Genomic DNA, 23,591 nt, shown 5'->3' with positions numbered 1-23,591 from the left:
CGAGGTGAAGACTTTTTCTAAAGACTTTTTAAATAGTGATGGTAATTGTGGGGGGTTTGTTTGGAACTTCTTATTTAGTTGGTTTTAGGATTAATAGTATATTTGTTAAGAGTATTACATTTTTTGACCATTCTTTTGTCAACTTCTGGCAGTGTTTTTGTGTCCCTCTGTCAGTCTATTGGTTGTTACTTCCCATGACTGTGCTGCTGCTAACAAGAAGTTTAAATATTTCTTTAAAAGAATCTCTTGTTTCAGATTTTAAGGGATTAGCCAAATCATTATCACCCTACATCACCAGGCCATTTTGCCTAGACATTGGGGGATTCAAAAGCCATTTGAACAACACAAAAAGGAAAAAGTAGGGTATCTCTCCCTCATATATTTCTATGAATTCCCTGTTTTCCTTGTTGTCTTGTCTTCAGGAGGCTAAGAAGTTAAGACATTATATTTTGAAGAAATCAAAAGGAGGCAAACTACGAATTGTGCTAAAAGGGCAACACAAAGATTCTTGGTGGTCCTTTATGTTTTGTATTGTTTTTCCATTAAAGGAGTTTGGTTTTGCATTCTGTTTCCTATAACAACCAAGGGTATTTCTGTTTACTTTAAAGGTTGTCATTGCATCCCAGAATCATTAAAAACAAAAAAACTAATCAAATTTTTGGAATGGAATTTTAATTTAAAAGAGAAATGTTAATTCATCCTTTTCATTAGAGAATGGGTTAATTTAACAAAAATCAATCATGTTTTGTGACTCTAAAACAGGAATTCCTGAGTCAGACTTTTAGTTCCTTCTGATTAAAACTTTGTTTAACTCTTATTCTAATAGTCTCTATAAAACTTTTTGGTTTAAACTTGAACAACTTTACTGAAAATTAACCTAAAACTCCCATCTATTTTATTAACATCGCTCTAAAAACTGATCTGATTCTTGGTGATTTCTAGTCACACTTATACTTTCTATTTTTTTTAACTATGCATTGACCTACTTCATATACCTGTCATTTTAAGAGCTATATACTACAGTTTTTAATATGTAACTAAAATAAATTTGGTCAGTGGATACAATGGGCTGTTTTCTCCCCTACAGTTTCATTAACGTCAGTCCTAGCTAAGCACAGTAATTAAGAAAGAATGAATACTTTCACATATAGCAACAGAATTTTTATCAGAATTCATTGTAACCCTCAGGTTTCTGTTTTGGGTAATACGTATTGCAACATTTGAACTTTCTCCATGTCCACATTTCCTGCTCAGGAGACAGACCAGGTTTTAACTATTTTATGCATGAAGGATTCTCAAAAGGCAGTGAATTATTTTTTCTTCAACTATTTTGATCTCATTGATTATTGTTGGATTTCTTTCTTGGAATAGATGGGGAAAAAAAGAATCAAGTAATGATTCATGGAATTGAGCCAATGATGGAGACACCTCTGCAGTGGCTGAGTGAACATCTGAGCTACCCAGATAATTTTCTTCATGTTAGTATCATCCCACAACCATCAGATTGAAGGATCAAAACTGTTTGCCTGAATGGAATTACCTTTAAACAGGATTTACCAGAGCATGTCACCCTTCTGCTTCATTCAGATTTAGTGGAGGCATTCTGACCAGAAACACTTCTCTGCTGCAAGCCCAGCAGGAAAAAGATTCCATGTCAGATAAGGGCAATTGGGCTGGTCTTACTTTGCATCACCACTGCTTTCCTCTACTGCCGTCATTAAACCTCAGCTGCGACATTAAAGACTTTACAGGTCCACTGCAAGTCTTCTGTTTTCTTGTAAAATATAATGAAGCTGAAACCTTCGACCTAAGAAGAAAATGGAAATATGTGCCACTCGATTTGTATTTCTGATTAACAAATAAACAGGGGTATTTCCTAGGAGGTGACCATGGTTGAACTTTAGCTTGAGAGAGTGGAAACATTGGTTTAATTTTCAAGAGAATTAGGCTTAAGAAAGTAAAAGAGAAATTCTGTTATCAATAATTTGCAGTAATTTTTTGTAAAAGATCAAATTACAGTAAACCCATCTTTCCTTAATGAAAATTTCCTATGTTTACAGTCTGTCTATTGGTATGCAAACAATCTTGTAATTTTGATAATGAACAGTGAGAGATTTTTAAATAAAGCCTCTAAATATGTTTTGTCATTTAATAACATAAATTTTGTCACTTTTCAAGTACTTTCTGAGTCAGGAACAGTAGATTACTGTTTTCACTCTATGTGTTACTGTTCAGACTGGCCGTCATTGACATGGGGTGGATGGAAAGCATAGGATAACTTGACTCAGGAGCTGCATAGGCTTTCTTGCTACCAGTTTAAAAATCTGTGTTCTTTAAATAATGTTATAGCTTATCTGTGCTGTTTTGTTTATCATTATAAACCTGTCAAATCATAGTATGCTAAGCATCTGTATGAGATCATTTTGCACATTAGGGGAAAACACATTCCTTTTCAAAGTTAGTGTTTGTCATTGGCTCCAGGTCTAATATTTTGCTTTGGTGTCCTGGCAGCCAGTCTTTGAAGTCTAAAGATTACCTATCTCTTGACTGCAGTAGCTTTTCCTTATGTTTACCAAAAATACTCAAAGTTACTGGAGTTCTTAACTCTTATAAGGAAATTTTTGCTGCACTTTATTTACTAAGCTGCTGGGATTCTACCAACTGAACTTATTTGTGCATTACAATATGTTTCTTGTGTGCTAGCTTCCTGTCCATGGTGAATGTTGGCCCATTTAAATATGCTAAAAGGCTTAGAGTATCATAAAATAATGGTTTTAGATTCCATAATAAAAACGAACTTTTTTCATATAAAATTATATGAATGTTGAAGTAAGTTCCTCCAGTGCTCATCGCTTTTCTTTCTTTTTCCTTTTGTAATGTTCACTGATTAGTAGTATATTTATTCACAGAAAGAGAAAGTTGTACTTGGCCAAAGAGCAAATATTCTGGAGTGGAAATTACAAGGCTCAATCAAAAAGAAAACTATGTGGTACCTATATGACCAGAGAAAAAGAGAATCAAGTAGGAAATAAGTGGCTGGTATAAATAAATGAAAACGTGGCATTTAGTAAAGGCAGAAAAATAGCAATATTTGAGTTAAAGGAGAAAAAAAATCCACTGACTTGTCTTTTTGCAAAAGAGATTAATCTGATTATGATTGTTCACATTAAAGGTGTTTATTCTTCTATCACTTTGGGGATTTTCCCCACTAGATGTTTTGACAGACTGAAGTGAGCTTTAGTGAGCAAAAGGATCAAGTTCCCAGGGAGTGCTCAGCACTGATGAAGAAAGTGTGATGAGAATGGTAAGCCATAGTAGTTTTCCACAGATGAGGCGTTCTCTGCAGTGAACTTGAATGAGCTACTGGTGTGTATATCCAGATTTTCAAGTAAGTTTTCTCAAACTGTTGCCCATTTTTTTATACTTACTCATAATTACACCAGCATCTTAACTTTGTTACTCAGCTCTAGTCTTCTTGTTCCAGGTAAGTCAAGTCTCCAAAACCCAGGAGAAGAATAAAAACTCTATTTTTGTTTCTTTTTATTTGAATATTTAAATTTTTATTATTAAAAAATTAAATACACTTAGTGTCTGTCTGTATTTCTAAAAGTTAGAAGTGATGAATATTTAATTACCTGTTGGGGAAATTATTAAAAATTCCTTAGTCTTACACATAAAAGTTTTTCAAAAGAAATTTAAAAGACACAAGGAGTAAAAGAGAATATATGAAAGAAAATTGGGGAGGGCCACAAATCTCAATATGCTTTTTAACTCAATTAGTAAATAGTGATCTAGGAATATGAAAATAGGTTTCAAAAACACTGGCATTGTTAACTAGGAGGGAGTAAATTCAGCCTAAATAAATCATTGCTTGTCCTTCATAATGTGTTTTTTGTTTTTTCCACTTGGATGACTAGAATTGAAATGATAAGCACAGTGATGCCTTATGCATTGAGAGGCCACAAGTAGCCTTTTCCTAATGAAGCAAGTTAACCTACCAGTCAGTATAGAATGATGATACATAGTCCATATTCTGAGTCTGAGATGAACCCATACCAGTCTTGTATGTTTATCCCAGTTCACTGGATACTAGATAGGATTTTATCATTTTCCAAGAAAACTGTAATGTATTAGTTTTGGCATTGATTGGCAGTAACTTTTAATGGTTACCTTTCTAGGATATATTTTTTTAATAGGCAATTTAAGGTACTTTTTCATCCTTTCAATTTTCAGAAATGTAGTTTATGTGGATCATGCCAAAGAATGACAAGTCTCTATCATGCTATTCATGGGTAGGTCCGAGATAACTTTTGTTTCCTATTAGATGTGCAAATATAGTTGAAGCATGAGTGTAGAATCTTGGTATAATCAGGAAAAATCGAATGTGAAGATATTTTGGAAAGCTTGAAACTATTCACAATTGGTCACTGGATGGAATCAATCAAATACCTACTTGTCTCTTTTGCATTTGGTCATCCTCTTAAGTGTTTTCTTAATATATTCATCTCTTGGTCTGAAAGAATTAAAAATTACCTGGGGGCAAGCAAGGGGGAGAAGAGAGGTGTACCTCTTTTCAGGTAATTTTAGATTACCACTTTGTAATCATAAAAATCCATTTACTCTGTAGCTTTAAGTGTAAATTACAAATTTGTAATTCCTCACACTCCTCTACATGTATTAGCAAATGTAATGCTACGTGGAATCTAGTAGGCATAATATTAGTAATCACAGAGTGAAAAAGGACTCAATATTTAGATCCTTTAAGTAGTTCATTAAGCAAGGTTTTTAAACACTTTGACCGTATCTGTTAACCAAGAATATGTTAAGATAATGAACAGTGAAAGAGAAATCTGAAAATTTAAGAATGTCAACATGCACTGATGTAGCAATTCATTTCAACTGAAAGCAATTAGTTTGTCTTGCCACTCTGTAGCTTTCCCACTCTCACATAAGGATAAATAAAGTGGCTTTTTCATCTTTGTTTTCCCCAGATCTTAATAGAGTGTCTGGCATATAGCTGGTACTGTAATGTTTATAGGGGAAAAAAAATCAATTGAGGATTATTTAATGACATTATAAAATCAGTGTTACATTTTCCTGTTAAAAACAAGAATATTACCCATAAAAATAGAAAATATTTATTCAGAAATCAATATACGAAGTGCAGTTGGTTCAGGTTGGCATTATATCAAACTGATGAAGATTTGGTTACTCAATTGGCTACTTTCAGTAGGGATCATTGTGGACCAGATCCTTGCGTCAGTCCACATTCATTTTAGTTGCATTGTAGACCACAGCACATATCGTGTGTTTCAACATCGCTCTTAATTTAAGCATCCACTAAAGTTGGAGCTATTCTCACAAAGCATCTGGAAGTGTTTGTTAATTCTGACCTTTTCATAAATGAGTGATTTGTGTCTTGCTTTTGCCTCTAAGACTTTACTTCTGAAAATATATATTTTTAGCAAGGGAAGTATTTTAGACCTGAGCAAGGTTATTCAAACTAAGGTAGACTATTAGAACCTTCCTTATAAAAGTTTTAAGAGAATATTTGGTCTTTAGTTTTTTATATTGAGTGAGAGAGGATAAATGTTTGCTTCACATTTTACTTAGGAAATGCTGATAAGCTGTTCTTTCATAACATTTGCTGTAGTTCATTATTTAATATTTATGTGGTTATTTTTTTCCCTCACTGGACATAAACTCCACAAAGGTAGGGACGAGGTCTGTTTGGTTCCGTATTGTATCCCCAGGATCTAGCATTGGTCAGGGAACATAGTAGTTGGTAATAAATACTTGTTAAATACATGGATAAAAGTTTGGAAAAAGTTATATGCTTTATCTCCCTCTTAGAATCCAAAGCACATTAACATATTAAAGACTCTGAGATGTTCTAAGGTTAAGAAATCTTATAAACCTTTTTTTTTAAAGATTTACTTATTTCTCTCCCCTTCCCCCCCACCTGCCCCCCTCCCCCCAGCCCGGTTGTCTGTTTTCTGTGTCTGTTTCCTGTGTCTTCTTTGTCCGCTTCTGTTGTTGTCAGTGGCACGGGAATCTGTTTCTTTTTGTTGTGTCATCTTGTGTCTGCTCTCTATGTGGGCAGTGCCATTCTTTCGCGCTGGGCGGCTCTCCTTAGAGGGCGCAGTCCTTGCGCATGGGGTTCCCCTACGCGGGGACACCCCTGCGTGACACAGCACTCCTTGCGCGCATCAGCACTGCACATGGGCCAGCTCCACACGGGTCAAGGAGGCTCGGGGTTTGAACCACAGAGCTCCCATGTGGTAGATGGATGCCCTAACCACTGGGCCAAGTGTGCTTCCCATTATAAACCTATTTAATCCAAAATTTCCCCAACTTTCTGTACTGGAGCCTTTTCTCCTCCCCCCCCCCCCCACACACACACACTGGAGTATCAAAATAGCTATTGAATTTTAGATTGGGAAATGCAGCATTAAATTAGATACAAATGATCTAGGGTTATACAGCATAAGTCTTATCCCTCCCTTTATGACAACTTTTTTACTTTGAAAGCAGATCTCAAGCTTCGGACTCCTCTCCAAGCAAGATAGCTAGTTCCTTCAGCCATTCGTTCATCCAGATATGTCCCATTTGCCAGCGTTGCTCTTGAAATACACTTACCCATGTGATTCTGAGTACCTAATATATGTCAAGTAATAGCTGTGTGCAGGGTGTGCAGCAGTGAATGTGGCAGACATGGCTCCTGTCCTCAAGGAGCTGAGTCTATAGTCATTGAACTCTGCTTCAGATGTGATCTGACTAGTGAACAATGCAGTGTGTGACTCTTGCCTCTGCTGTCCTGTGACCAGACACAGTGCAGTTTGACATTATAGCTGCGTATTGGGCAGCCATGTCACTAGTGAAAGGGGTAATTGTATGTGTGACCCTGTCACTTTGTCATGCTGTCAGTATTAGCAGTACCATGGTCTGTGGGGCCACATCGAGAGTAAGATTTAGTAAAAGGATTTGGAATTCATCACATCTATTTAAATATAAAAACAGGAAAGTAAGTGGTCAGTGTACTGGAGAAAACTTCTAAGGCAGGGGTTCTTAAACTTTTTTGTTCCATGGACCCCTTTGCCAGTCAGATAGAAACTACAGACCTCTTACTAAGTCCACACTATACTGTGTATTATTTAATAAATATCACACCCACACTAACATTGAGTTTTCAATTCAAACTCAGACCCCCTGAAATCCTTCCATGAACCCCTTGGGTGTCTCTGGACTCCTGGTTAAGGACCCCTGTTCCAAAGTCTTAGGTAAGGAGGAGTTAATGGTGAATATTTCTCTCAGGAAACCACCAAAAAAAACTAGCCAAGAGAGAGCCCAGGAGTTGTTATGTGGCATTCTGTGAAAACAATCATGAGTCTGAAATCGAGCACAGTTAAGGCCAAGCAGAGGCTGGCTTCACGGGTGGATGGTTTTGTGTGGCACTGGCGTGTGTAGCAGCAATTTCTGTTCCCCAGTTCAAGATTGTACTTGTTTGAGATAAAATGATGCCAGTTTGTGTTGTCTCTTGCACATTTTCCAAATGCTATAAAGTTTGTTGCAGAAAACATACATCCATAAGTTGGATGTTGATATTTTTGTTACTCAAAACTTGGATTTTAGTTTGCTTTTTCCAGAGATAATAAGCCATTGACCCATAAACTTTATCTGATCCCTAAGATTTTGTGTAAAATTTTATCCTCTACCAGCCTTTTTCTAGATATTAAAGAATATGTCATTTCAACCACGCCTTCTTTCAGTTCATTCATGTTCCTATATTTCTATAGCTCTCTTAATTACTGGTTTGGGATTACTTATCATATAATACGGAATGTCAGCTTATCTTAATGCCTAATAATGAAGCTAAAATTAGAATGTGACAGAAAGTTACTGATGACCTTTGAAGGTATTGCCAGATCCTGGAGTTAACTTTAAAAGGTAGCCAGGTTAGAAAACAAACCAGATTTCATGTGAAGATCATGTGGGAACAAATCTAGGTAATAACTAAGTTAGTTTTGATTGCTCTATATTTGAGGCATTAAAGTATTTAAAAAAAAAAAAAGCTAGATGGGGTGTAATTAGCAGTAGTCCAAATCAGATGTATGGTGGGAATTTCATTCTAGGCAGAACAAAGCCCACACTTTAGTCTTAAAGGAGAACTTTTAATAAAAGCTCAGTAAAACTAATTCAAACTGCCAATTTTCTGTTAGGCATATTCTCCCAGATTTATAGAATTCTATATTTATATATCCAGGCATTTATAGAGCAAGTAGGGTGGTGGATGTTCTGGATAAAAAAACATGGTGTCTGACCTTAAGGAAATCTCTAATCTGTAAGGGAAGAGAAGACATACAAAAAATAACCACACAACATATACTTGTAAATTGGAATGATAAAGGTATCAGCAAAAGCACTATGAGAAAATAGAACTGAGAGAATAATTTACTTTGAACTAACTAGATGATACACTGATTGGTAGCTTAGCAGCATTTGACAGTTGATCACACCTTCTTGAAACACTTTCTTCACTTGAAACTCCACCCCCTGGCTTTCCTCCTTCCTCAGCCCCTTTCTCAGTTTCCTTTGATGATTCTTTGTTTTTCTTGACTTCAACATGTTAAAATGTTCCAGGGCTTAGGCCTCTCTAACTGCACTCACTACCTGATATCATATTGTGACTTTAAACACCATCCTATGTTATCTCCAGCATTAGCCTTTCCCCTGAGCTTCTAGCTTAGACCTAACCCCTCACTTGACATCCCATTTTAAATGTCTAATAGGCAGTTCAAGTTTTTATTTGGTCAAAGCAGAACTCTTAATTTTCCACTCAAACTTGCATCTCTCCCGCTCTTTCCCATCTTAATAAATGCTACCCAGCCACCCAGTTCAAAACCTATAAGCCATCTTTAATTTCCATCCTCGCTCCCCATACCTAATAAATTAGCAAGTTCTGATGAGTTTTACCTTCAAAATATATCCTGAATGTATTTACTTCTTACCACCTCTATAGCTACTGCTAGAGTCTGAGGAACCATCATCTCTCACCTGGACTACTATAGTAAACTGTTAACAGTCTCCTTGCTTCTACTTTTGCTCCCCTTCCGTCTTTTCTTCAAATTATAGTGTCCTTCATAAATCATGTTATGGCAGAAGTTTCCAATATCTTCCCATTCCATCCAAAAGAGAACCCTACCAAACTCTGCTTGATTTGATCCCTGCTTCTGACCTCATCTCTAGTAGCTCACTGCCTTGGATACTTTATTATATCTATACTTGTCTCCTTGCCCATCTTTTCCATTGAATGTACCAAGATTGTTCTCCCTCCAGGGACTCTGCACTTGTTACCTTCTCTCCCTGGAACTCTCCCTGGCTTGCATCCTCTTTCAATCCAGGTGTCTGCTTAAATGTCACCCTTTTAGAGAGGACTTCCCATGCCCGTGATTTAAAAGTATACCTACTCCCACCCCCATCTCACTGTCACTGTCTATCCCCTCATCACCTCCTATCTCCTCCTACATAGTAAATCTTACTCTCTGGAATTTCATATTTATTTGTTCATAATATAGCTAACATGTTGACTGTTTACAAAGTCCCAGACATTGCTTTGAGTACTATTCAAATATTAATTCATTTTATCTTCATAGTCATATGAAATAGTTGCTAATATAGCTTCACAGGCACAAGACAGTTAAGTAACTTTCTCACCATCATGAAAGTAAATGATAGAGTTAGGATGTAAACCCAGGCAGGATAGATCTAGGGCCCAGATACTTACCCATTTCCTGCAGTTGCCTGGGCTTACCTTTGGTGTCCTCACACCAGAATGTAAGCTCCACGAGAGCAGGGACCTGTCTCATTATTCTCTTTATCCCCATACCTCTAACAGTGCCTCATATATCATATGGTTTATTAAATGTTTGTTGAATGAATACATTTCCCCAACTTCTGAGTAAATTAGGAAAACTTCATTAAGAAGGGGCCTTTGAACTGGACCTTAAAGGAAGGGTAAAATTTTCATAGCTGGGAAAAAAGTAAGAGTGAGTGACAATGAGCCTTGCATGAATAAAAGTTAAGAGGGATGGTTGCCCAGTTGGGCTGGAACCTACATTATTTATAAGAGAGAGGGAAAAATAAGACCAGAAAGATAAATTCTGACAACATTATGGAAAACCTTGAGTACCAGGCTAAGGAGATGAGATTTTATTTGATGTGCAATAAGAGCTACTGAGGGGAAGCAGATGGCATTCAAGTGGTTGGCTTCCAGCTACCACAAGGAAGGTCCCAGGTCAGTTCCTGGTGCCTCCACAGCGAGCTGACACAACAAGATGATGTAACAGAAGCAGATGTGGCTCAGGTGAGTAGGTTCCTGCCTGCCACATGGGAGGTTGCTGGTTTGGATCCTGGTGCCCCCTAAAGAAGACAGCAAGCTGATGCAACAAGATGACATAATACTAGATGTGGAGAGACAACAAAACAGGGAGCAGAAGTGGCTCAAGTGATTAGGCAATTCCCACATCAGAGGTCCTAGGTTTGGCTCCTGGTGTCTCCTAAAGAAATAAGGAAGACAAACAGACACAACAAGTGAAAAGTAAGGGGTGGGGAGAAATCTTTTTTAAAAAACCAAAATGGGTGCAACAAAGAGACAAAGAGGAAAGACAGTGAGAGACACAACAAACCAAGGAGCAGAGTGGTTCAGGCAATTGAGCTCCTCTCTCTCACATAGGAGGTCCCAGGCTTGGTTCCCAGTGCCACCTAAAGAGAAGACGAGCAGACACAGAATGCACGCAGCTAATGGGCACAGAGAGTAGTGACTGCAAACAACAAGGAGGGGGATAAATAAATCTTTTTGAAAAGAGCTGTTGAGTATTTTTAATAGTTATATGCTCAGAGCAACCTTGTAAGACAACCACTCTGGTGACTGTGTAGAGAAGTTTAAAACAGGCTGAGTGTGGGAGACTATGAGAGTTACTCTAAGGGGTTTTCAAACACTTTTTAGCATCAGAATCCTTTCTTCAATAAGGTCTTACTCAAATGTCCCATAAAACATGTCAAAGAGGAGCTTCTCTGATTGAAGCAGGGTAACAGGTTCAGAACCTTCAGTTCCTGCTTGTCTCCTATATCAGTTCTTGAGGCACCTGTCTTGAAGCTGTGCTCCTCAGACAACTATTTAAACACCACTGACCTGGACTTTTGGATAATAAAGTCTGAGGAATTTCAAACCGAAGCTAATATAGTGATGATAGTGGAAAGGAACTCTGAAAAAGTAGCCAAATGATAAGAGAGCTCAAGAGGAAGAAGTCAGAGGTGATGAAAAAACTAGGAAATTGGGGAAATGGTTACCCAAATAAGAATTTAGTTGGAGAAAACAGATGATGTGTTTAGTTTTTTCTTTGTTTGAATTTTTAAATTTTTATTTACAAACACTTTCTACCCACCAAGCAAAAACCCCTTTTCTCCTCTCTTCCCACCCCCTGGTAACCTCTAATCTACTTTTTTGTCTCTGCAAACTTCCTATTAATAGATATCTCATATAATGGCATCATACAGTATTTGTCCTTATGTGCCTTATTTTATTCAGTATAGTGTTTTTAAAGTTCATCCATGTTGAAGCATGTCTCAGAACTTCACTCCTTCTTAAGGCCAAATAATACTCCATTGTATGTATGTTTTGTTTATCCATCCATTTGTTGATGGACACTTGGGTTGTTTCTACTTTTTGGCTATTGTGAATAGTGCTGCTATGAACATTGGTGTACAAGTATCTGTTTGAGACCTTATTTTCACTTTCTTTGGGTATTAAGAGTGGAATTGTCAGGTCATATGATAATTCTATATTTAACTTTTTGAGGAGCTACCATGTTGTTTTCCACAATGCACATTTTACATCCCCATCAACAATACACTAGGAGTTGCACTTTCTCCACATTCTCTCCAACACTTATTTTCCATTTAAAAAAACAAACCATCCTTGTGGGTGTGAAGTGGTATCTCATTGTGGTTTTGATTTGCATTTCCCTAATGGCTAATGATACTGAGCATCTTTTTATATGCTTATTGGCTGATTATATATCCTCTTTGGAAAAATGTTATGCAAGTCCTTTTCCTATTTTTTTAAATATATATTTTTTATTTTTAAAAGATACATAGATCACACAAAATGTTACATTAAAAAATATAGGGGGACGACATGACTAAACTGGTAGAGCATCTGCCTACCATATGGGAGGGTCCAGGGTTTGATACCCAGGGCCTCTTGGTCCATATGGTGAGCTGACCCACATGCAGAGCTCCCGTGCACAAGGAGTACTCTGCCACACAGAGGCACCCTCATGTGGGGGTGCCCCATGTGCAAAGAGTGCGCCCTGCAAGGAGAGCTGCCCCATGTGAAAAAAGTGCAGCTTACCCAGGAGTGACGCCACACACACAGAGAGCTGATGCAGCAAGATGACTTAACAAAAAAGAGATGCAGTATCCCAGTGCCTCCAAGGGTGCATACAGACACAGAAGATCACACAGTGAGTGGACACAGAGAGCAGAAAATGGCGGGGGGAGGGATGGGGAGAGAAATAAAATCTATATATATATATATATATATATATATATATATATATATATATATATAAATATATATAGGATGTTCCCACATGCCCCATGTATTAGCCAAAGGGGTGCTGATGCAAAATACCAGAAATTGATTGGTTTTTATAAAGGGTATTTATTTGGGATAGGAGCTTACCGATACCAGGCCAATAAGCATATTACTTCCCTCACCAATTCTAGTTTCACATGTTAGCTGCTGACATCTGCAAGGGTTCAGGCTTCCTGGGTTCCTCTGGGCTCAGTGCCTCTGTTTTCTCCACAAGATCAGCAGTAGACTATCAGGTGAACGGCTCTGTCTCTCTGCCTGGCGCTCCAGCTTCAGCATCAATCTCCAACATCAAAACTCCAACATTAAAAGCCCTGAACTCTGTCCTTTGCCGTGACTTATCCTTTGCCATGACCCACCAAGGGGAGGGTACTCAACGCCCTACTGACACAGGATATAATCTAATATGCCCAGAGGAAAAGATCAGTTTACAAACATAATCCAGTATTTCTTTTTGGAATTCATCAATAATATCAAAGTGCTACACTCCACTTCCCACACTGCCCACTTTTCCCACATCAACAACATTTTTCTTTAGTGTGGAGCATTCATTGCAATTGATAAATACATTTTGGAGCACTACTACACAGCATGGATTATAGTTTACGTTGTAGTTTATACTCTCTTCAAGTCCACTCAGGGGTTATGGCAGGATATATAATGTCCTGCATCTGTTCCTGCAATATCATTCAGGACAACTCCAAGTCCTAAAAATGCTCCCATATCACACCTCCTTTTCCCTCTCCCTGCCTTCAGCAACTCCCATGGCCACTGTCTCCACATCAGTGCTATAATTTCTTCCATTACTATAGAATTTCTATAATTCTATAGTAGAATACCAGTAAGTACACTTGAATCCATATTTTATTCCTCCATCCTGAGGACCCTGGGATGGCAATGCCCACTCCACCTCTCAATTGAGAGGGCCTTTGCCTATTTTTAAATTGGGTTGTTTGTCTTTTTGTTATTGCATTGTAAAAATTATTTATAGGTTCTGGGTAGTAAGCCCTTATATGATTTATGGTTTGCAACTATTTTCTCCCATTCTGTGGGTGGTCTTTTCACTTTCTTGATTATGTCCTTTGATGCCCAAAAGTGTAAATTTTTGACAAAGTCAATTTTATCTATTGTTTATTTTGTTGCTCATGCTTTTGCGGTCCTATCTAAAAATTCATTGCTGAATCATGGGTCATGAGTGATATTTGCCCCTATCTTATCTAATATGATTTCATGGTTTTAGCTCATATTTATATTAGGCCCTTGATCCATTTTGAGATAATTTTTAAATATGATGTGAAGTAGATATCCAATTATTTTCCCAACACCATTTGTTGAAGAGACTATTCTTTCCTCCTTGCATGTACTTGTAACCCTTATGAAAAATCAATTGGTCATAGGTGTGTGGGTCTATTTCTGGACTTTGAATTCTAATCTCTTGGTCTATTTGTCTTTATGCTACTACCACATTGTTTTTATTACTGTAGCTATGCAATACATTTTGAAATTACGAAATGTGTATCCTCCAACTTTGTTCTTTTTCAAAATTGATTTGGTTATTTGGGCTCCTTGAAGTTCCATGAATTTGAGGGATGGCTTTTCCATTTCCAAGAAAAAGACTGCTGAGATTTTTATAGGTATTGTGTTGAATCTGTAGATCACTTTTGGTAGTTTTTGCATCTTAACAAGTAAGACTTCCAGTCGATGAGCATGGTATACCTTGCCATTTATTTAAGTCTTTAATTTTTTTCAGCAGTGTTTTGTAGGTTTAGGCATACAAGTCTTTTACATCTTTAATTAAACTCACTCCTAGATATTGTATTTTTTTAGATGCCATTATATAAGGAATTGTTTTCTTAATTTCCTTTTTGGATTATCATCCCTAAGGCATAGAGACACAATTGAATTTTGCATGTTAATCTTGTACCCTGCAACTTTGCTGGTCTTGCTTATTAGCTGTAATAACTTTTTGGTTCATTCTCTTGGATGTTCTATATATAGGATCATATTGTTTGCAAATAGAGATAGTTCTATGTCTTCTTTTCCAATCTGGATACTTTTTTTTTTTTTCATTTTCTTGAATAATTGCTCTGACTAGAAATTCTAGTAAAATATTGAATAGCAGTGATGAAAGCAGTCATCTTATCTTGTTACTGACCTTAGAGGGAAAGCTTTTAATCTTTCACTATTGCGTATGGTGTTAGCTATGGGTTTTTCATAAATAGCCTTTATTGTGTTGAAAAAGATTCCTTATATTCCTAGTTTTCTTAGTGTTTTTAATCAAGAAAGGGTGCTGGATTTTGTTAAATACCTTTTCTGTATCTATTGAGGTAATCACTTTTTTCATTTATTTATGTGGTCTATTACATCGGTTTTCATATGTTGAATGACTTTTGCATTCCTGGGATAACTGTCACTTAGTCATGGTATATAATCTTTTTAATATGCTGTTGGATTTGGTTTGCTAATATTTTGTTAAACATTTTTGCATCTATATTCATAAGGGAAATTGGTCTGCCATTTTCTTACTGTGATGTCTTTATCATTTGGTGCCAGGGTAATGTTGGCCTCATAGGGTGAATTCAGAAGTGTTCCCACTCATGAATTTTTTGGATGACAAGTTTCATTTTGAAGCAGGTTTAAGTACTCAGGTGTTGAGGTGTTAAGAAAGACACTGGTTCTGTACCAGTTTACCATACATCCCAAACTCCAGTTGAACTCCTTCAAAACTGCATATTCCTGTACCCCCAATTGGTTCAGTCAATTTGGGCAGGGCCCAGGCATCAAGATTTGTTTAACACTCCACAGTGGGGAAGTAGATGTGGCTCAAGTGATTGGGCTTCCATCTACCATATGGTTTGATCCCTGGGGCCTCCTGGTAAAGATGTGCCTGCGTGGTGAGCCAGGTACCCATGCGGCCAGCAGTACCTATGCGGCAAGCCATGCATCAAGGTGATGATGCAAGAAAAAGAGAGATGAAGGGGAGAGTCAAGTAGAGATGCAACAGAAACCAGGAACTGAGGTGGCACAAGTGACAGGGAACCTTTCTTCACATCAGAGGTCCCTAGGATTGAATCCTGGTGAATCCTAGAGGAGAAAAACGAGAAGAGAAGACAAAAAGAGAAATAGACACAGAAGCTCGCACAGCGAATGGACACAGACAGCAAAAACAGCAGGGTGGGGGTAGGGGGAAGAAAAACAAAACAAAACACAGTGATTCCGATTTACACCGCCAAATGAAGGCACACTACTAAAAAGTCCTGGATATAGAATTGTCAGTGAGCACTGTAAATATGTACCTGCAGCTCCTAAGAAAGCTCAGGGCTGGAAAAGCTGGATATAGGTGTGGTAGTCATCCACCTAGAAGAGTGAGTTGAAACCAATAGTTTGTCAAGGAACTGAATAAGTCACATGCCAAAAACTTTCTTACCCCTCCACCTCCATCCCCACTGACTCCTCTAGTCCAAGCCACTAACATCTCTTGACTATTGCAATAGCCTCAGATTTGGAGTCACTGTCCCTTCAGTTCCATTTTCCATTGGCCAGAAAGAGCATGTATAACTTTAGGTCAGATCCACTTACTCCTGTGCTCGAAATCTTTAAGTGGCTTTCTATTGCCTTTAGGATAAAGTCCAAAATCCTTAACATGATAAAGATTTTGTAAGATCTGGGTTTTCCTCCTCTAGATTTACCCCCCCAGTATTCTCCCTTATCCTCTTCCCCTTCCTTCTTCATGATCCAGTCATACTATACCTCTTTCAGGGTCTCAAAAGCATGATGCACACTTACGTGCTCTTTTGTTTGGTTTTTTTTGATGCTCTCTCCTTACAAACTCTTACCTCAACTATTCCCTCTCCCTGGAATGTCTCCCCTCTCTCACTACTGCCTTTTGCTAACTAATTCCTAGTCATCTTTTCTCTCAATTTCTGAGGACTTACTTACCTCTCTAACTAACTTAATCCTTTCTGGTAGGGTTGCCGTATTTAGTAGATAAAAATACAAGACCCCAGTTAAAGTTAAATTTCAGATAAACAACAAATACTTTTCTAGTATAAGTACATCCCATGCAATATTTGGGGCATATTTATATAAAAATTAATTTTTTAATCTAAAATTTGTCTTTACTGGGCATCCTGTAGTTTATCTAGAAACTTGACTTCCTGCACTAGATTTGGTTACACCCTTCCCTAATTTATTCTCTTGCTTTTCCTCAGTATTTATCCTACTAGTATTGATTGCTCTGTATCTGTATTTCCTGGTAGACTGTAAGTTCTATGAGGCTAGCGACTGGGTTTGCTTTGTTCACCAACACCTAGCACAGTGCAGTGGCATATCATAACATATTCAATAAATATTTATTAAAGCCATGAAAACAATATGAGACTGTTGGGATTCTAGAGAGAGGCCAGGTCCGATATTATCTGGGACATTTTCTAAATGGAGGTGACCTTTGAAGGAGGAGAGGGGAGAGAACACAGTGACAGTGTAGAGCAAAAAGAGAAGACCTTGGGCTACCTAAGAGGATTGTCCATGCTTGGGTGGCTAAAAGAGTATAAAAGGCAGATGCTGGAGACAGAGAAGTTGCTCCCTGTGTAAAAAATCAGAGTAGTGTTAAAGAAAAAGAGAGCCTAAAGAAAGAATTCATAAACCACAGAGAGATCTTGTGAAGTGGTAATGGAGACCCGGCCTTTGGATTCAGCATTTAAATACTTGGGAACCTTCAAGAGAGCAGTTTCAGCAGAATGGGTCTGTACTGTCAGGTAGCAAAGGGACTAGGAAGTAAGGAACTGAGGAATATAGGCAATTCTTGGCAATATAATGATGGAAGGAAGAGGAAAGCTAAGATTGTATCTAAAATGTTAGTATGGTGGAGAGAAAATGTGTGTGTGTGTGTGTGTGTGTGTGTGTGTTATGCATAAGGGAGTACTCAGTGTGTTCACTGGTAAAAGGCAACAAACCAGTGGAAAAAGAGGGTGATCATGGAGAGGGACAGAGTAATAGATGGTCTGGGAAGAAGCAAGAGGGGATGGATTAAGAGAAGAGAAGAAATGTTTCAGAAGTAAGAGAAGGAGGGTGTGAACAACTATTATTACAGTGAATTCCTTATCAATATGACTCTCTGGCGTCCAAAAAGATCACACAGTCCTCATCACTACCATAATATACAGTGTTACTAAAAAGTATAACCTGAATTTGGTTCCAGTTAAGGTTTCTTAGCCCAGTGCTTCTCAAACTTTAACAAGCATAGGAATCACTACTTGGGGCTCTTGTTTAAATGCAGATTTTGATTGAATAGGGTGGGGGAGGGCCTTTGATTCTACATTGCCAACAAGCACTCTGGTGAGGCTGTTGCTTCTAGTCTTCCACCTTTCATTCTTGCTTGAGAAGCTTTTTTTTTTTTAAAAATGGTAGTTGAATGTAAATGTTTTACATTTGGTCTTAACCTCATAATGAAATTTATGTAAGAAAAATTGAACATCCTTGTTCCTGAAGTAAGCTGAAATGTGACTGAATACTTTTCACAAATGCATTCTATTTTTAAGTAACTCAGTATGCTTATGTGTATATCAGACATTAATTCTTTCAGTACTAAGCAAGGAGTTATCTTTGGCATTTGAAACCTTATTGCTTTGGAATGCAAGAAAATAGAAAATTGCTTCAAAGCAGAATGTGAGCTTGATGAAATATTTATCAATAGTGAATTACTATAAATATGGTGACTTATCTGAGGAGTCTATTGTTGATTCAAAGGGAGTCCAGAAATCTTTTCTCAAAATGTCTTGTGTGATATTAGTATGATTCATTATTAATGGTTTAGAGATGCTTTTAAAATGTTTGTATTTAACAAAGTAATGCTTTTTCATGGAAAACTACAATATACTACTAGTGTGCTATTTATAAAACACCAATAGAATTTAATTTTTAAATTAATTCCTAATTTGGACTATAGAAACGGTGATGAATGTCTTCCTTTTCCCAGTCCATCAGTGTACTTCTCTGAATGCATGTAAAACCTCTTTTGAAATGATGTTTAAAAGTGAGCACTTGACAGGTCAAATAACCTATCTTTCTCCTTACCATGTGAGAGAACCTGCATAAAGTGAAAGACTCAAAGGTAATCCAAACAGTAACCAGAGGAAAAGTTTATTGTACTCTGTAGCCCACTTTCAAATTTTCTGCCTCTGGCATCATTTTTCTTTTTTTATTTGTCATTTAGTTTTGTTAGCGGAACGCTCTGGGTTCTGGGTTTCTAGGTTCTTGGCTATGTCACATAAATGAATTTCAGGACATGCCATAAAGTAAGCAAGGGAGTAAAGAGAAAAATAGAAAAATATACAATCCAAGACATGGACTGTGGACATGGTACAGGATGAGTCATGCACATGGAGCCCTAGGTTAAGCCTTTTAAGACCTTTCCTGCTCCCCTTTCCTGATGTTGGGGAGGGACCCCAGCTGTTTACTGTTCTGATTGGTTGCCTTGCAGTCCCCGCCTGTTAGCTGTCAGGGGACGAATGGAAGACCTGTTTTTAGGTCAGTCAGCATATGAAGAGTTATTTATATTCTACTCTCATGCTAATCATTGAACCAGATGCCGGATATAATGGTGAGCAAAGCAGCAGATTCCCTATCCTCAGAAGCTAACAATGTGGTACACAAGACAATGAGCTAGTCTCAACAAAGAAATACATAATTATAATTCTGATATGTGCACTGAAAGGTGGGGATGAGGGACTAAGGTTTAAATAATCTGTCAGGGCCTGGTTTAGATCAGGTGGTTGGAGAAGGCCTCTGAGGTTCTTCTGCAATTCTTAACATGGATTATGGTAAAAAAAAAAAAGTTTGATAGCAACTGTTTTGAGTGGAGATAAAAACAGATTGACAGTCCTGAAAAGAGAAAGAGCTATAACGTACTTGAGCATCTAAAAGGAGGCCACTGTGTCTGGAGAGGAACATGGATACAAGGAGAGGTCAGAGAGGCGAGGAGGTACCTTCTGCCCAGCAGGCCTAGAAGGCAGTGGTATTTTAATTAAGGAGTGATGGGGAGCCCAAAGAAGGACTTTAAACAGGAAAGTAGTGTATTTGAAAAAAACTTTTAAGCTTCTATGAAGAGAATGGAAGGAGAAGGCGAAAAAGGCAGAGAGGTAAGTCAAAAGGCTCTTAGAGTGATCCAGGCAAAAGAGGATTCACTAGAACTTGTGGTTCTCATTCCATATCAGTCTTGCTCTCCCAGCTGCTAGAACAATGCCTGAAGCACTGTATGCTTTAAGTATTCATTTGTTGAGTGAGTAAATTAATCAATTATAATAACAAAGGTAGAGAGAAATGGAGGGGTTATGACAAATTTGGGAAATGGTGAGTCTTGCCTCATAGGTTGAGTATGGGGGAAATGGAGAGGAAAAGAGTAAGCCCCCTTTATACATCTCACTCTGACATATTCACTTATACTTCCTTTCTCTTCTTTTAGACTATAAAGGATAGTTACAGGATTCTTTTAACTGTTTAAACTCTGTTTCGACTTCTGTGCTTAGTCATATTGGCCAGAAGTAGAAGTATCAGAATTTTTCAAGAGAAACCGAAATTGAGTGGAATTGCAGAAAACCAGATCTTATATCACAGATTTTCAGGCCCACAGGGCTCTGCACAGTTTTCTAGAATGTTTGATTCCAAATCTCTGAACCTCTGAAAGAGTCAACCACCAGCAAATAAAGATCCTCAGAGTGATGCAAAAACTCCTTGGATTCAACATTCTGACAGGGAGCTAGTAAGGTAATCACATATGAGGCCAAGTGCATTTCAAAGAAACTTTCTCCTGCCTGTTTTTACACTGTATTAAAAATATAGGGAAGTAGATTGGCTCAATGGATAGAACTTCTGCCTACCACATGGGAGGTCCAGAGTTCAAACCCAGGGCTTCCTGACCCATGTGATAAGCTGGCCCACACGCAAGGAGTGCACCCCGTAAGGAGAGCCACCCAGCATGAAAAAAAAATACAGCCTGCCCAGGAGTGGCGCTGCACACACGTAGAGCTGATGCAGCAAAAATGACACAACAAAAAGAGACACAGATTCCTGGTGCCACTGACAAGAATATAAGCAGACACAGAAGAACACACAGCAAATGGATACAGAGAACAGACAACTGGGAGGGGGGGAGGGCGGGGAAGGAGAGAGAAATTTTAAAAATAAATAAGTAAAAACTTTATATATATATATATGGAGCCAATGTAGCTCAAGTGATTGAGTGCCTACTTCCAATATATGCAGTTCCAGGTTTGTCGCTGGTGCCTCCTACCAATGAAATGAACATATCAACTTGGGGTAGCTGATAGCTCAGTAATTGAGTGCTGGCTCCCACATATGAGGTCTTGGGTTCAATCCCCAGCGCTGGTACCACTAAAATTAAATTAAATTAAAAATAAATACACACACACACATATAGCACAAAATTCTTTCTTGGTATTACTTCCGTCAGTACTGTTGCCTGAGAGCTGTATTTGGCTGCCCACTTCCCCTGCTAGTTTCCTCAACAGCATGCAGCTATCTCTCGTCATTGTGGTGGGACTTGGAAGAGGACCAGCCTAGCCTGAGCTAAGATGGAGTAGAAAACTGAAAAGGCCAGACCCAGGAACAGAAAAATTTGAGTCCTCTCTGGAGAGTCAGACACAAGGGCTATGTATGCCCCAGAAATAATGATTAATGGGCTTGGTCATTTTGGTCAAATGGGTTTTATGCTATTGATTGAGATGTCAAAACAATAATCAGATGTTACTGGCAGTGATGCTTGGTGTTTTGGTTAAGAATTCTTTCGTGACAGTCAAACTCAGACTGCCTTAGGCAAATGGGTTGCATTTGCTCATGGCATAAAAATTCCAGAGCTTTATCTAGAGTTTATACCCTCCTCAGGACAGCAGCGCCATGTCAGTTTTGATCACAGCATTGGTGCTTCTTTGTGCTGGCTTCATCCTCAGGCTGGCCACCTCTCCCTGTTTTTTGTGGGTTTTTTTTGGTACCAGGGGCTGAGGATTGAACCTGGGATCTCTTATGCGGGAAGTCGGTGCTCAACCAGCTTCCCTGAGTTTTTTTTTTTTCATTTGCTTTGCTTGTTGTTTGTTTTTGTTTTTTTAGGAGGCACCAGGAACCAAACTTGGGACCTCCTGTGTGGGAGTTGGGAACTCAATCGCTTGAGCCACATCTGTTGCCACATCTGTTCCCTGGCCACCTCTCTTGATGGTACAAATGGCTGAGGGAACTTTGGACTCTTATTTTCCTACTGTCCCATACAGGAAAGGGATGATTGTTCCCCTCTGGTAACCTAGCAGAGGACAGAGGAAGCTTTTTCCCAGAAGCCCCAGCAAACATTTCCTCAGATCTCATTGGCCTGAATTGGTTCAGATGCCTACCCCTGAGCCAGTCACCATGGCCAGATGACACATATCCTGATTGGCTTAAGCATATCAGCCCTACCCATTGGAGCTGGATGTAGCTATCTGCCAGAGAGGGGGTGGTGAGGAGGTGGTTCCCTCAAAGCATAATCTGGGTGCTGTTACAGGAGAAGGGCACAATGGATGCTGGGAGGCAACTTATGTGTGTTTACTCCATCAACATCATCATCACTATTATTTTGATAAAGGCGAAGTTGTAGATAAGAAAACCTTTGTTCAGAACTCCAGCTCTGCCTTCTTCTAGCTATGCCACTTACCTGTTCAAGTCTATTTCTTCATCTAAAAAACTGTAGATAATAATAACTCAGGGAAAAGTTATGTCAAAAAAGTATATATTTGAAAAAATAAAAATCAGATACTAGATACTTTTTGTATTTCCTTTAAGTGCCAAATACAGTCCTGTCAAAGCCAAGATTAAGTTCATGTTTCCACCCATCAGGAAAGCAGATGGAAGGAAGACTTCCCTGGCCACCATGAGTCAGTTGGGCAAGTCAGGGCCCATCCCATGTCTTCATCGCAAGAAAGAAGTTTCACTGGCTCAGAACCAACCTTAAGCAGCAGGTGTTCAGGACTGGTATGGTGAAGTTTCAGCTTTGATTTTTCTATGAAATTGTTCAGGTTATTAAAATGTCGGCTCTATTCTCTTGTTTAAGAACTGGTTTCATTTCTAATGACAGAGCACCATCATGCCATTCCTTGATTTAGTCACGAGAACCAAAACTAATGTGTGGCTAGTTTCATGTCATTTTTATAGCAGTTAGTACAGAGAACAACAAGCTCTTGTGAAAACAGATGTATTCACTATCTATTTCTCTATCTGCTGCCTCCCAGACTCAAAACTCAATTTCTGAGATGGCTAAGTAGTACACGTCTTCTGGTTTGGCCTTTGTGGAAGAGGCTCCCATGAGGACAAGAACCTGGCCACTCTTCCATTTATAAAACCTTTTAAAAGAAAGAAGATTCAAACTCTGTAAAAGTTGGAAAAGGATGTCAAAATCTCTTGTGAGAAGATTCTCTCAGCATTATTTTCTACTCTGAACACAGAGGGGTCCTCTTAATTTGATGAGCTTCTGTAAACTTCTTAAAGGCATTGCATGAGCAGGTGAGCCTATATTTAGTATTTCCAGAAAAAGCATCACCTCATCAACAATACTAATGGTAAAACTCTCATAATGACAACATAGCCATTCTCTTCACAAAGGCTTTATTATCTGCAGTGTTTCTGTAAGCAGATTAGATAACACAGAGACATTGAATTTTCCATGATTTCAGAGGAGGGGTAGGTTTTAGAGTTTAATCAGAGTCCTGGTCTAATTTCTACTGCGTATTTGCTTGATCTGTGTCTGGGTTTCCTCATGTATAAAATGCAAATAATAGTAAATATCTTATGGGGTGGTGGTAAGGTCTAATAAGCTAATGCCTGTCCAGTGCTTAGAATAGCACCTGGCACACAGTTTACACTAAGTGTTAGTTGTTGTAGTTATCATCCTTACTAT

The 23,591-nt window shown here is 38.3% G+C and overlaps 1 protein-coding gene across 4 annotated transcripts in view; it reads left to right on the top strand.

Moving 5' to 3' along the window:
• ATG5 (autophagy related 5) overlaps window positions 1-23,591 on the top strand; it is a 185,003-nt gene that overhangs the window by 149,155 nt on the left and 12,257 nt on the right. For 3 of the 4 annotated variants that reach the window (XM_058307211.2, XM_058307210.2, XM_071218612.1), the window contains one exon: window positions 1,372-7,756. In XM_058307211.2, the coding sequence (XP_058163194.1) occupies window positions 1,372-1,508 (137 nt within the window). In that variant the 3' untranslated portion in view covers window positions 1,509-7,756. Of the gene's footprint in view, window positions 1-1,371; window positions 7,757-22,534; window positions 22,670-23,591 lie in introns of those variants that run through there. The other variant, XR_009188003.2, reaches the window with a different exon arrangement.

The sequence above is a fragment of the Dasypus novemcinctus genome, chromosome 11 (assembly GCF_030445035.2).
Source record: "Dasypus novemcinctus isolate mDasNov1 chromosome 11, mDasNov1.1.hap2, whole genome shotgun sequence".
Classification (NCBI taxonomy): Eukaryota; Metazoa; Chordata; class Mammalia; order Cingulata; family Dasypodidae; genus Dasypus; species Dasypus novemcinctus.
The sequence above is the reverse complement of the archived record's forward strand: the minus strand, read 5'-3'. Positions and strand labels throughout refer to the sequence as shown.